The following is a 15375-nucleotide window of genomic DNA, read 5'->3' on the forward strand; positions in this document are numbered from 1 at the left end:
TCATTCAGCCACCTTTCAATAAAAACTTATTGCGTCACCAAGACACTTCCTGGAGATGGATTGCAAAAGCTTGTCGTTCTGCCAGACATAACTGTCCGGGTAAGCGCCACGCCTTAGACCTGCTCCATCTCCCTTAGGCTCTAATCTTAGTTCCTCTCTCATTTTTACCTGGCTGGTTTGCGGACTGGATGGGTCATAAGAAGGTACATAGTTCTTCAGAGTATCCTGAGGATTCAGGTGGGGAGGATATCTGATTGTTGGATGAGAAAAGTAGCTCGATGGGGCTGGAGGGAGAATAGCTTGTGTTGGAAATGGCAACGGTGAGGGTGGAGGTGGAGTTCGAGTTGAGATGACTGTAGAAGATAGAAAAGGAAAGACAGACTCGTTAGCTGTTTTCTTTAATGCTCCGTAGTGATCCTAAAGAATGCTGTGAAACGATAAAAATGATAGCTGTTCATTTCCCCACCACGATTTAACCAAACTCTCCTAAAATAGCAGTTAATCTTTTATTCTGAATGCCAGTACTGCTAAGCATACACAGACAGAACCCTCACTATAGGGAATTAACAATCTTGCTTTCTAGATCTATGAATGATTTAAAAAGAAGTTTCTCTTTCATAGGTTAAGCCAATACTTCGTAAAACATTTCTTTAAGCAAAGTTATTCCCCATGAGAGCACAATTTTGGTTAGGAAGTCTTTGTCTTATATAAGTCCAGACCAAGTCACAGCATCAATTAGAGGGCAAGGGACCCACAATTTTCTACCAAAATTCAAAACAGAAGTGTAATCCAATTGTGAATGCATACTTTCTCTATGCATCCTAGCTGGTAGTTGAATAAAATGAAAACCCATAATTAATAAACAATTATGTCTTGAATAATGACCCGATCACTGTATAAGTACTTATGAATATTTGAATATAGAGCCTGGGAACTCTTTCGCCTAATAAAAATGTTTCTTTCATAACCAAAAGAAGCCCTATACTTTAAATATTTTTCTTCCCACTCTAATTTTTACAACATGTAGCTTAAAATATATTAAGATAAGACCAAGAATAAGACCCACAGAAATGTGAATTTATACTTTCATAGAGGCATAAATTTACCCATAACTCACATATTTTATAAAGGGAAATAATATGTAAAACATGCAATGTGGGCCATGTTTAATTGTACCGTAACTTTTCAACATTAGTATGACCACAATTTATTGTTTAGCTTCTGAAATATAAGCCTTAAGTTTGAAAAATGGGAAAAGAATATAATCGCATGATCATTATCTCTGTAACGTTGAGGGAAACAATCACGCAAGTACAAATTAAGAGTACCAACCAGTATAATGTATGTAGAAGTGAAGATTGAATATCTGTTTCTATTTAATATTTCGATCCAAACCATAGGAAATCACATATGAAAAATGTTTAGTGTTTTATGAGACAATGTAGCAAACAATATGAAAAAATAAATTCTTTCCATGACCTATAAATGAAAATCATCTGGAATAAATTACCTCTGACTTTGTAATTATGTGCAAAAAAATTTTTAAAAAGAACGTTTTAAGGGATATTGCTTATCTTCCCCAGTAATGTCCAGGGCACTCAGAAGCTTCTACATTGTTGTTACTATGAAGGTTACTGGGCCTAACCACAGACCTTCTAGGTGAGGATTTTCAAGGGGGAGGCACCAAAAAGGGCACTGAAACAGGGGCCTGTGTAATCTTCCCACACACCAAAGTCTGAGCATCCTCCACCAAAGGGAAGCATTGCAGAGAATATGCACATAGTTCCTAAAACTCCTCATTAAAGTATCACTTTAAGAAGTCTATGTAAGTATACTTTCACTTTTGAAAGTATAATGTAAGGAAATACACCTAAATTAGACTGGACATCTTTTCACTTCGTGTCGAAGTGCTCTTAATCTCAGCTCAGTTTAACCATGGTCTTCACTCACATCTGTACACAAACTTGAAGGCCACTGCTTATTTATATTGATTATTATTTATATCTCATTTTTAATATTAAAGGTGATTTAATATTAACTGGTCCTAAAAGTGCAGATATAAAAATATGGGATTACTTTTCCTATTTAAATTAGGAAGTCTTTAAATTAGATGTAACATCAAGTGTATTAACTCACAGAAAGAGTCTGTGCATATACAATAATTGTCAAAGTATCTCTTCTATTTTACCTGATTAATTTCATTCCCAAATAAATAAATACTGACTCTCATGTAGAAAAATAATATATAGAGAAATAGCATCTGTATGTCTTAATGCCTCTGAAAATACTCTAAACTCAGCAACAAATTGAAATCACATCTTTTTCTTGGTAAAATACATACAATTAAGACCGACCCTGAAGCTATAGTGAAGATAACCATGTAACCCATATTTTCTAATTCCTTGTCATTATAGTCTTTCCAATAAAGGCAAGCGACAGATACTTAGATAAATGTTATTTAACTGTATGGCTTAGACCATCTTTCCTCACATATTGATAAGAAAAAAAAATTGATTGGATTATGACCCTCCCTCTTTGGTTGAGAAAATATGGCCACCACACGGCTATAATAAAAAACTGGGCTCCGTCCCTGAGGGTTTGGGGTTCTGTAAATAAAAGGGAGGCTTCTCCTCTATGCTTGAAACTCCTCACCACTGTGTGCAACTCCAGGTATCCCGGGGTGATGGTGCTGGGGGAAAGTGCTCAACCTTGGGGAAGAATCCTGTGGAGATGTAGAGCTGAACAATGGCTTTTCAGGCTTCTTCATAGTAGTCGGAGACGACATATCTGCAAAGGAAGAGGGGAAAACCCATGCTTTAGGACTTTCTTAAGCTACAAGGCTCATCTTAACACAAAAGATCTAACTCCCAACATGTTATTGTTTTTGTGAGTTTGGCTCTTTCACAAAGTATATATTGAGGGTCAAAGGTCCTGTTATGTTGGAGCTTTGGGATATGTGTCAGAAACTATCTCCATTGCCTCCTTAGAATTATCACTAGAATGACTCCTACTCGTAAGCAAATCTTGAACTTCTGAAAAACTAAAGATCATGTTTCCATTGGCCCCTTGGTTCACTTCAAGGTCTTTTTTAACCTCAGCATTTTATTCTTAGATTTATACGATTCAGGGGTTTGTCTTTTCACTTGCTGACTACACTGTGGAAAAAATAGAGGCAAACCTGGTGCAAATGTGAGAAACAACCTTTGGGTGCACTGGTAAGTATATTATTGATTTAACATCTTTTATGGAAAAATCATTACTTGTATAGCAAAAAAAAAAAAAAATTCCTTCATTTGCTCATTCTGCAAATATTTATTGGGTTCCTCTCTTTGCCAAGTAAAGCAAGGATGTTAAGGGGGAAAAAAAGCAACGGCTGCTGGAGGGATACTCAGTGTCCATGGAGAGAAAAATGAAAGGAAGGAAACGGTGGTCAGCAGTTCAGAGGGAGTCAGTGTGCTGAGAGCAGAGGTGTGTGGTGCTTGTGACTACTTCTCCAGCCCCCCTGCACAGGACAGTGATCACCTGAGCCTCCCCAGCTTAGAAAACGCACCCCAGTGGCACCAGGCTTAAAATGTGGGTGAGGCCCAACCGGAGTGGCTCAGTGTTTGAGCGTTGACCTATGAACCAGGAGGTCACAGCTCGATTCCAGGTCAGGGTGCATGGCCGAGTTGTGGGCTCGATTCCCAGTGGGGGACATACAGGAAGTAGCTGATCAATGATTCTCTCTCATTATTGATGTTTCTGTCTCTCCCTCTCCCTTCCCTCTGAAATCAATAAAAGCATCTTTTTAAAATGTGGATGGGGATGACATACTCAGAGAGAAGCAATGTTCCGAGGAAGGGGGCCATAAAACATGCAAGGAGTACAAAGAGTCTGTGGGGTGAAGTACAGAGATGAAGGAAGGAAGAGAGCTGCTGGCAAGACCCACATGCTAAGGGGCCATGGGTTTTGTATATAAATGTCTGAAATGCTGACCCTGATGAGGGAAAGCTATTAATGGGTGAGCTATGATCACATTGAGGGCTTAGAGCAATCTGTCCAGAAACTACATGGAGAATGAATTAGCCAAAATGGAGATGGCAATCATGGAGACCGTGTAAGAAGATAGATTAATTAATATTTCCATTCATAAATATTTATTGAAGGACTAATTCATTCCAGACACTGTGCTAGTTGCTGAGGATCTAATAGTAGAAACTGAGTAGATTCTACTATTAGTGAGGGGCTATGGACGAGTGAAATGGAATTACAGAACAGTGTAAAAGGTGCCATATTAGGAGAAGTATTCAGGGATGCATTCATTCAATCACTCACTCATTCCACAGATATTTAATGCTGCCCAAAGACAGATCTTGAAAACTTGAAATTAGAGTGGTGACAGAGCTAATGCCACAGATCAGCTATTTTCAATCCATGTGCCTCAAGAACTGTTAAAACATGCAATACCTGACTATTTAGTCAGGGGCACTGACCTCTTTTCCCTCAGATTGTCAAATAAAAAATGACAACAACCAATACAACAGTAGCCATCCCATGTGAATGAATAAAAACTATATATACCTACTTTTTTTGTCAGATAGACAAAAAATAAATTATTTGGTGTGCTGAGGAATTTTAGTAATTAGCTTATGTGTGCCATGAGATGAAAAAGTTTGAAAATCGCTGTCATAGATAATGAAACAGAATTAACCCAATTTAATTAATAACTGATGTAGAAGGTCATCATCTTAGGTGAATGAAAATTACATTATGCATTTAATTAAATTAAGGAATTCAAGAGAAAACTCCAGTTGGTCAGAGATATGGGCCCTGTTTTCAATACCTGGAATAGTGTTGATTTTTATCAACATTATAAATTTACAGTAAAATATTCTAAAAATCATATAAGTTATAAAACTTATACTTTTATTATCAAAAATGTCAATACATACACAGTAGAATAGTAATGGATACTCATGTAGTCACCATCCGCTTCAATTAGCAACTCATAGCCAATCTTATTTTACCTTTACCCCACGTATCTTCTCCCCCTGGATTACTTTAAAGCAATTCCTAGGGAGCGTATAATTTCACCTATAAATATTTCAGTTTGTATCTCTAAAAAATAAACTTTTATTAAAAGAAAAACCCCCAAAATTTCATCACACATTATATATTCATATAATATACATTTTTCATTAATACATTTTTTCATGAAAGAAAGAGACTACATGGTATGTACCATTAGTATAAGAAACTAATATCATATGTTTTATAATTTGAAAAATTACCTAAACTCTGGTACAGACATCTAATAAAGTTAAATATGTGTTTTTAGCATACTGAAAGTTAAAGAATGGATATGCTGCTGGTAATTAAAGAGTGGATGCGCTACTGTAAAAAGAGCAGAGATCAGTCTACAAAAACTGATGGGTGCATTTGTAGCCATAAGCTACAATCTGTGACTAACTGGCTGTCACTAACCTATTAGAACTTTGAAGAGAAAGTGAACCATTTTCTTATATCTGAATAAAAAAGAAAAAAACAACAACAAAAAGAAATTGTTAATGAAACTATAGCAATTAAGTGCTGTTACAAAAAAGGGGGAGAAAATTTTAAAATCATTTAAAAATAAAGAAATTTCATTTCAGCTAACTTACTTTCAAAATACCAAAAATAGCTATGTGGTTTTAAAAGGTAACACTACAAAAATATGCATTTTGACCAGATCGAAGGTAATCATAGGCATATACACTGTTTGAGGTTGAAAAACCTCCATTTCATCCCTTTATGTTATGTATAAAAGATGTAATAAGTTTCACTCCCAAATTTTTATTTAAAATTAACTTTTAGAAAAAAAACCCCAGGTGACTTTCTATTGTTTTACCTGTGCTTAAATAAACATTTCAAATAAAATTAATTTATGTAAATCAGTTTCTAGACTCCCTCATGTAAATAATAAAGCATTCACTATATATTTTGGTCCCTTGTGTAAATAATAAAGCATTTTCTGTACATTTAAAAATAATTAAATATGACCAAAGCTTGGGAAGCAGATAAGTTTCATTTCAGTTATGTCATTTCTGGAGAAGATCAATCAAAGCTATTGCTACTGTAACTCTATCAGAATTTTTATTAAACCCAGCCAAATTTGCATATGTACTAGTATCTTTTCGTAAAGGGCACATAAATCAAGGGCGTTTGTACAGAAATTTAATATTGGCAGATATGTAATTTTTGAAAAATAAAGCCTTCCCGTTTTCTTAGTCAAAATGATACACTTTGTTGTATTAAGTAATTATTACAGGTCAATTTATATTTCTGGTTCTCTTTTTGGTATCCACCTTCATGTTCAGAACACATAGGAAAATTATAGAGTCGAATGCAGCAGAAACAGAATAAAAGTCATTCTCCATGTGTAAAAGGGACTACGGATCGTCTCTTCCTTAAACAAAAAAAAAAAAATGAACTTGCCATAAGAAAAATAATAATGAGAGGGTCTACTGGCCAGACTGAAACAATTTTTAAAAAACAATAAAGAATGATAGTATTAGAAAGTAGGCTTAACTGCCTTTGTTTTCCCATTAAATAAAATTAATTTGGAGCCCATTAGTCAGTAAAGATATACTGGTGCACAGAACGTTCAAGTCACTATGCTAAGTACTTCGGAGGACACAAATTAAACCCTCCCCTCAACAACAAAAAAAAAACTCAAAACTTTCTGGGCAGAAGAGGGAATAAAAATAAAAGGTCAATTATCTGAGAGAAATATGGGTAGAGTTTCTAGCTATTACATTTTAATCATAAATCAAACCAGTATTGTTTTGATTTTAATTTTATTTTGAATGTCTGCAGTCTAATAGACCTCATGCCAAACTGAAAAATGATATCGTTTCTATTTTTAAAGCACTCATATGCTATAGGAAAAAATGTTTGAGGAATAAATATATAGGACAGAGGGTTTTAAGTGACCTTTCTGTGAAGAAAAACAAATGTCATGCTTTCCACAATCCACTGTCCCCTGAACAGGAAGAATAATACATAAAAAGATTAGGTTGAAAATCAGTTGGATAATAATGAAGCTGAATAATATATAAATATATAATAAGTTGAATAATAACAAATACATTACAATGTATAAGTTGAATAATACATGAAATAAGGAAGCTGAAGGAGAGGCAAGATGATAAGAAAAAGATTAGCTGGTGCATCTGCTGGTGGGAAGGAGGCAGGAGTTCCTGATGGCTGATGGGAAAGAAGCGAAGGCCAGTGAGGGCTTGAAATCAGAGAAAGAAATTTAATATGATTTAGAAAGTAACAATTTATAAATGAATTCATTTTAGAAGAAAACACGTTCCAAAAGCTGTATTTTGTTCTGTCTTTGCAGCTCCCACTAGGCTGTGTGTACTTGGCTGAGTCAAGAATTTTCTTCCAACTCCCCTCCCAGGTTTTCCTCATCATGGTTCATTATAGACACAGTTACTGAAATCCTCTCCTTCAAATTATCTCCCTCATTTTAAGATCTACCATGGCACTGCATTTTTTAAAAAAATACATTTTTATTGATTTCAGAGAGGAAGGGAGAGAGAGAAACAGACAGAGAGAAAAAGAGAGAGAGAGAAACATCAATGATGAGAGATAATCATTGATCGGCTGCCTCCTGCACGCTCCACACTGGGGACTGAGCACGCGATCCAGGCATGTTCCCTGACTGGGAATGGAACCGTGAGCTCCTGGTTCATAGGTCGATGCTCAACCACTGAGCCACGCCAGCCAGGCAGAACCACATTCTTATGTAAGTTTTTCCTCATTGTTCCATATTACTTAAACTTTAGCTAAACAAATTTGCTTATGACCTCCTGGGGGAGGAAGGAACCAGGGGGGATGTGCTTCTAACTCTGTCCCTTTCCTTGCATATGACATTCCCTCCAGCTAAAAATTATATGTCTCTTTACCCTCTTATTCTATCTATAAAACAATATTTATCCACTGAACCAACATGACTCATTTTCTCCATAAGTAATCCGTCCTAGGAACTTGGGAGGTCTAGATCTCAGGAATGATCTTGTGTTTGTGTCTTACATCACTCGATGGCATTTTCATTATTATTTTGTACTTGTTTAACCATATATATATTTGACTAATGCTTAATCCTACAGAAGATAATTTTATCAAAGACACAAACATATGTGCGTGCTGGAAGAACAGGCTAAGAACATGGCAAGAATTTTTAGAAATCCAGGATTGAATGAAGATAGAATAGGTAGAGCAGACTCGGTATCTAGACAGTTTATTTTAGAACCTCTTGCATGTTGATGAGGCTGCACGGCAGAATGATAACTAGTAGTGTAGGATGAGTGAAATAACCATGGTCAATATATGTTAAAATGCATGTTGCATGAATAGATACCACCAGACGAGAAATCACTGCATGGAAAGCAGAGAGAAAACAAAATCAGTCCGTGCGTTTCTAATAAGTGTGACAAACTATGGAGAGGCATAAAGTTCAAGATGTGAAATAAGACCACCTGCTCCTTTCCTGGTGATGCTCACAGTTCAGCAGAGAGGATAGATGTTAAATATAAAAATGCATTAAATAATTGCAATCATGATAAGATTAGAGTACAGAAAGAATTCTTCTTAATGACAGAAGAGGAGAAAGGCTACTCTTAAAAAAAGAAACATTTGCACTGATAGTATTCGTCTACAGTGCCTACACTTGTACTTAGATTTATAATTAAAAAATCAGGGATGGCTTTAGAAATCAACTGTACAGTTCAATGCATAATAAAAAATCACCATGCAAGAAAAAGTTCAACTAGGGTCCTCATATAAGCTGAGCTGATTCGTTTAGACTGAAGCACACCTTTAAAAAGGTATTTTGCAAAATCAAATTACCATGTAATTTTTCCTAGCTCTACTATAATTTTTTTGGCACTGTGATTTATATACATCCTAAGCCCTGATGTGTCATTCATCTCACAGCATCACTTCAAAGAGATCAAGGCTGAAGCAAAAAAAATAGTTAGATCGACTCATCTCCCAACAAGGTAATCGCATCTACAAAGGAAGAGAGTGGCTGTGAAGCTCAGCGTATGTACCCGGCTCATCGGCAGCTTGCACAAATGGTGCTCCAGATGTATATCTGTTCGAGTCAGCCCAAGGCAACAATTTTGATCAATTCTAATGTGATAAAATGCTGCAGGGAAAGGGTGCAGAAACGTGTTTACGTCAGCCCTTAATTAAACTGTTGTTCACTTCCAAAGAACCTTAGGAAACACTAATGAGACATGAGTTTTGGCAATTTCTTCATCAAAGCAAAGACCCCTTCCTCAGTCTGTAGCAGGCTGTCATCCGAGTCGCTCCCGGGATAAATGTCACATGGCACTCCAGTCAGTTCGACACCTGTTAGGAGACCTTCACTGAAGTCAACTAGTGATTGAGGGCAAGCTCACACAGCCACCTTAACACCTGCCTGCCTGGGACACCTGCTTGTTTTTAACATAGAGCAGGGCAATATGTTAGCTTTTTCAATATGCTTGAATAGATTAAGGTTACAAATCGCATTTCTATAGACTACCCATAAAAAATACATCATTGTCTTTTTTCTTAAATTTCTATTCTTCACTGCAATGACACGGTACACAGCTATTTCAAATCAATTCTGTAGGAGCACACAAGAATTCTTGAATTTTTGGAAGCCATTATTTTTAGTATAGCTTAACAATACATTAAAATATATGAACTGGACCATTCCTGTGATTTGGAAAATGTGTTTTTATCTGTTCAACAAAGAAGCGAATTGCCTCCACATGTTATAAAGTTCAATCCTTTTACATATGTGTTACTTGTCTTTCTTATTTACATGCCATACATGTAAGCAAGTCTAAATGAACCCTTATACATACAAGCCACCATTTGCTGGCTTCTCTTACTTTTCCAGTTCTTTAACGTATTTTTTATTACGAAGTGCTTAAAAAGCTATAATCATAGTTTAGAACACTTTCTTTCCTCTTGACATCATCAAGCTGCTTACAAGGCGTCACTGGATTCATTTTGGCAGAAGAAAGCTCAAGGTGCAATGAAAACAGTAGGGGAACTTCTGCGACCTTTGCCCCTTCAGTGGGAGCATGACATAGACCAAGGAGCAAAAGTGCACATGTGAGAACATTTAGCATAGAGACAGTCCAGTGACTGGGATTTGACAAGAATATATCATATTGACTAGTCTTACTAAGTTAATACCTCTTCTAGTTTCCTAGGTTTCTTTCTTGTACAGACGTTTTAGATTTTTGATAGTTTTAAAAAGTTTTACGTATTTACAAAAACTCTGGACGTAGAAGAGTTCTTCAGAGACAGAGACCAAACTCATTGTTGGATGATGGCCACGGTGGTCAGCACATCCATTACCTCCCTGAGACTCTGCCAAGCAACACAAAACACTGAGAGCAAAAACCAAACTTCAGCTGAGCTGGGGAGTCTCTGCTTCCCATTAAAATGTTGCCGTGGAAGCTTGAAGACAACATGAAAAATGACTGGATATCTGCATAAAATAATAATACTATTTATAATAATGGAGACGCTACCAAATCTAGTGTGCAGGACGAGTTCAAGAGCTAGACATCTGATACTTTTGCTTCAGGCCATAAATCCCGAATCTGTCCGGAGACAAGGGAACAGCTTGGGCCCTGTGCCCAGAGGACACGGAGAAGGCAGGGGAGATGCTCCGCCAGCTGAATGCTAAAAGGGACCATGGTTTCCCTTCTTCTGTTTTTGCCTTGCGGTACGTCGTCTTGAGGAGGGGGAAGTTTAAATGTTTACATCAAGTTTACATAAACATTATGCAAAACACGACAATGATCAAGCTTAGAAGATCCCAGCCCAAAGCTTTGCTTCATTTATTTCTATTGGTGTCCCTGTGGGGAACCACACTGATCCTTCAGGTGAACAAGTTTTGCGGACAGATAAAGGACTGATGGTGGGGAAGCGCTCTGAGAGAGTGGGTCCTGGAGGAGGAAGGAAGTAGACCCCATAGGCCAGTGATGGCGAACCTATGACATGCGTGTCAGAGGTGACACACGAACTCATTTTTTTTGGTTGATTCTTCTTTGTTAAATGGCATTTAAATATATAAAATAAATATCAAAAATATAAATCTTTGTTTTACTATGGTTGCAAATATCAAAAAATTTCTATATGTGACACAGCACCAGAGTTAAGTTAGGGTTTTCAAAATGCTGACACGCCGAGCTCAAAAGGTTCGCCATCACTGACATAGGCTATACCTTTCCTAGAAAGCTTTGCACCATCCCTGAGGTGGTGCTGTCTTCATTTCTTTCATAGTAAGATGGAGTTGTCCTGGTTCATGGGGAGAAATGATGTAGTGTGATGCCCAGTGGTTAAATGAAATATAAAATGAAGAAAAAGAGGTACATGAGCAGATTCACAAGACCATGGAGACACTGTTATTTAAATACGAGAGGCCCAGTGCACGAAAATCCATGCACTGGTGGTGGTGGGGGAGGGGTCTTTCAGCCCGGCCTGCCCCCTCTCACAGTCCGGGAGCCCTCAGAGATGTCCTACTGACAGCTTAGGCCTGCTACCCATGGCTGATCAGGGGAAGGCACCGCTCCCATTACCCCCTCACTGCTGCTGCCTCTGGCCTCCCTCTGTGGGAGGTGACCCGGCGATCAGGGAAGGCGACGCCCCCATCATACCTCTGCTGCTGCCACTGCCAGCCATGCAGCTGCCTGAGCCTCGGTCCTCACAGCCACCATGGTTTGCCTGAGCCTCGGCCTGGCCCTCGTTGCATGAGCCTCAGGCCCTGGGCAGCGGCAGCCGCCATCTGCAGCTTGCCTGAGTCTCAGGCAGCTGCTGCGGCTTTGTCCAGAAGGACACAGCATAAAGTCCCCGCCCACCGGCACATGCCTAGCTGAGCACTCAGCCCTGCCCACCCACAAGCACCTGCCGTGCAAGCAGCCTCCCACTGATTGGACGCTAGGGTGTGATGGTGTGATGACCATTAGCATATTAGCTCTCTATTATATAGGAGGATATTTTGGGGAACATGTTTCAAAATTATTTACAGAGCCATATGCTACATTTAACTATTATAGGTAAACTACTCAGGCACTTCTAGTGGGAATATAAATTGATAAGACCTTGTGGGTTCTGTGCCAATACTTAGCAAAAGCCTTAGAAATGGCTATAACATTTAACTCAGTAATTCTACAGTAGGAATGCATTTATTCTTTTTAAAAAATGTCACTGAGCATCTACTGATGACTTTGTTCCAGGCAGTATGCTAGGTACCGGGGAGTAAGAATAGCTAGGGCATAGAAATAGAAATAAAATAATCACATTTAAGCACAAAGATCTGCATCATACAAAAACTTGGAAACTAGTTAAACATCTGTGCACAAAGTAAACTTTTAAAAACCTATAAAATAGCCAAAAAGTGGCATAGTATGCAGTCATTGTAAAGTGGAAATTGAATGACATGGCAAAATGCTATTACATTGTAAATGAAAGACAAAAAAAAGAAAGTAATTTACAAACAGCATATATCACATAAGCCCAATTTAGTGCAAAAATACACATAAGAAATTCATAAAAAAAAAAAAACACATCGAAAATAGACTGGCATATAATACAGTCAATTATTAACAGAAGTTATCTCCATGTTATAGGTTTAGAGGTAATTTTTATTTTCTTCTTTATATTTCATAGTTTGCTCTTCCAAATCCCCCACAAAAAATCTTACTTTACAATAAAAAATTGCAAAATATATATTTTATGGGAAGAAAATAGAATCTTATAAATAGTTCCCAATGATGGGTGGACAATATTGGACCTTGTTACTGTGTCCAACATTACACTTTAAGAAAAAAATACCTCCATTGGTCTTAGGCATTGAATGTTGCCAAAATATAAAATGAAATACTTAAATGTAATATTTGCAATTTAATTGGCTAACACCAAAAATGTATTTTTGAGAATACAAGTGAAGAAGAGAATATCTGAAATCTGTTTCTAAGGACTCTTCTAGATGTAAAATTTTATGATAGTACTAGAAGCCCAGTGCATGAATTCATGCACGGGTGGGGTCCAGCCACCCTGCCCCAATTGGGGCCGATCAGGGGCAGGGCCAGCCAAGAGGAGGGGCCTCAGGCGGCTGGCTGGCCGGCCCTGCCACCTGATTGAACTCCCAGTCAAAGGGACAATTTGCATATTAGCCTTTTATTATATAGGATGGCAAATGTGACTTAGTCCTTTCTACACACTCCAAATTAACAAAAAACTCTGAATGTTACAACAAGACATATGGACTTAATCCCACTACAGTAGCTTGATGATGCCAGATGATTAAGAAAATAATTAGCTGCTATGTTAAGAAAGTATCTCTATATATACATATATACACACACTTATCACACTCTAAAATAATTAGAAAAAGAGCAGCCTATATTAGAAGGGGATTAAAGATCTTCAATTAGATTTCTCAACCTTTTTGACAAAATGAAATCAGTTCTTTTTAAAAGAAGAAAATGTAATTGCCTCCATGTTAAAAATAAAAATTCTTGCTTTATCATTGAATTATTTAATCTCAACTATACTTAAGCATATTGCTGTATTCTTCAACAACTTGAAACATTTTGTCATAGTTTTAAGTGTGTATTCCAACCCAGGCACAGTAAGTGGCAGGTTACTACAAGTCTCTACTCTACTATCACATCTCTATAAAAAAAAGTCTCCAGGCTACACCTACATCCAATACAAAGTTAAACCTCAAACCCCTTTGAAGCTTACAAACACCTTCCTTGAGACATTAAAAGAAAAAGTTTTTTAAAAAAACAACAACTTTGAATAAGAACAGTGTTAAAAAAAAACAGTGAATACTGAATAGGTGAGAACTGCTTTTTAGAAACACTTCAAAATGCTTTAGCCCATTAAGAATTTTATTTTAACAAATTCAGAAAACCTACTTTAAAAGGAGGAAAAACACCAAACAATTATGCAGGATTTGGAGTATATTTTAGTCTCTTATTAAATACTGGCATAGGTAAATAGCTTCTATTCCCTGTGCCTCTAGGGAAAACCTCTTGGCTATAGAGGCTTCTTAGTGTTAAGCATCTGAGAGCCATGGACTATAAAATAAAATCAATACCGTAACCTTAACTGTAAAAGTCAGAAAGATACTGGAAGAGTTCTAATTTAACAAGATTACAGATGAGTTTTGAGAGGAGAACATTTGGGGAAAAGCCATGCATTTAGAAACATTTATGCTACAAGACATCTCAAGGTCTGTTGGTACTAATGCTGTTATTATCTACACTGGTATGGTTAGGGTGGATTTAACTGATGTGTTACTTTAGTGGATTTACAGTAAAGTCCTAGAAATGATCTGGAACTTATTTCAAACAAAATCATTAAACTGAGGTGGTAAACTAATTGCTTGGGAGCTATTATGATTTGATGTGGTTTAGTGTGGTAGCGGGGCGAACAAATCATGAAAATGTTAAGGTCGTCAGTTCAGCAGCTCAATGTAAATATGATTACTCTGTACAATATTCCATTTCTCTTAATGGAAAAGTAGTCAAAACTGGTATAAATGGTAGTGTTTAAGTTCAACCTAAATCTATATTTTTCCTCTAACAAATGTAAATGAAGAAAATAGAACATTCTGTCAATGAAATTACTCTGATGGCATATTTATTATCCTAATGGCTTTGAAAATCGTGAAATTGATCACTAACAAAACCTCTATTTAGTAATGGACCAATTACATTTGTGAGATAATGTCAATGAAACAGAATATTGTCACAGGATAATGGTCTCCTATTGCTACATCCCTAGTCATTTAGAGAAAATAAATGTGGCCGTCTGGCTGAGTCATTTATTTTCAAAGTAGGAGACACTGATCCCATAACAAGGTTCTGTTATAATAACTCAATTTCTATCAATCATTTCTTCTACCAGAGTCGCGCAAGACAGGACATGTTATTTGTAAGAATTGCGCATTCCTCAGGTATAAGGTAAAACGTATGGTGCCTGCAAGCACATAAACAGCCCAATTATTGTGTTATTCTAAGACAATATTTAAAATAAACATTTACAAATAATTTAGAATGTGAAAAAATTTCTGAATTTTCAAAAAGATCCATGTAATGAAAGCTTAAAGACTCAAGTCCTAAAGACCTACAAATCTTTGCCTCATATGAAATCCTGAATACTGGAACATGAAGGAACCTTAGTAGCCAACTTTGTTATTTTACAGGTGAGAAAATTCACAGGTTACTGAAATTAAGTGATTTCTCTAAGGCCACAGCAGCATTTACAGTTTTCTGCTCACCATTATAGTGCTTTAGGCATAAGGCAAAATATCAGAACAGAATA

At 36.9% G+C, this 15375-nt stretch overlaps 1 protein-coding gene across 15 annotated transcripts in view; it reads right to left on the reverse strand.

The window, feature by feature from the left end:
* Window positions 1–15375, reverse strand: part of NFIB (nuclear factor I B) — a 226534-nt gene that overhangs the window by 39449 nt on the left and 171710 nt on the right. For all 15 annotated transcript variants that reach the window (XR_004971315.1, XM_036331171.1, XM_036331180.1 and 12 more), the window contains exons 7-8: window positions 2653–2787; window positions 169–353 (exon numbers count right to left, since the gene is read on the reverse strand). Coding sequence is in view for 14 of the 15 variants with exons in the window: in XM_036331171.1 (XP_036187064.1) it covers window positions 169–353; window positions 2653–2787 (320 nt within the window). In the remaining variant the exon portion in view is untranslated. The remainder of the gene's footprint in view (window positions 1–168; window positions 354–2652; window positions 2788–15375) is intronic.

The sequence above is a fragment of the Myotis myotis genome, unplaced genomic scaffold, assembly GCF_014108235.1.
Source record: "Myotis myotis isolate mMyoMyo1 unplaced genomic scaffold, mMyoMyo1.p scaffold_m19_p_12, whole genome shotgun sequence".
NCBI classification, from domain to species: Eukaryota; Metazoa; Chordata; class Mammalia; order Chiroptera; family Vespertilionidae; genus Myotis; species Myotis myotis.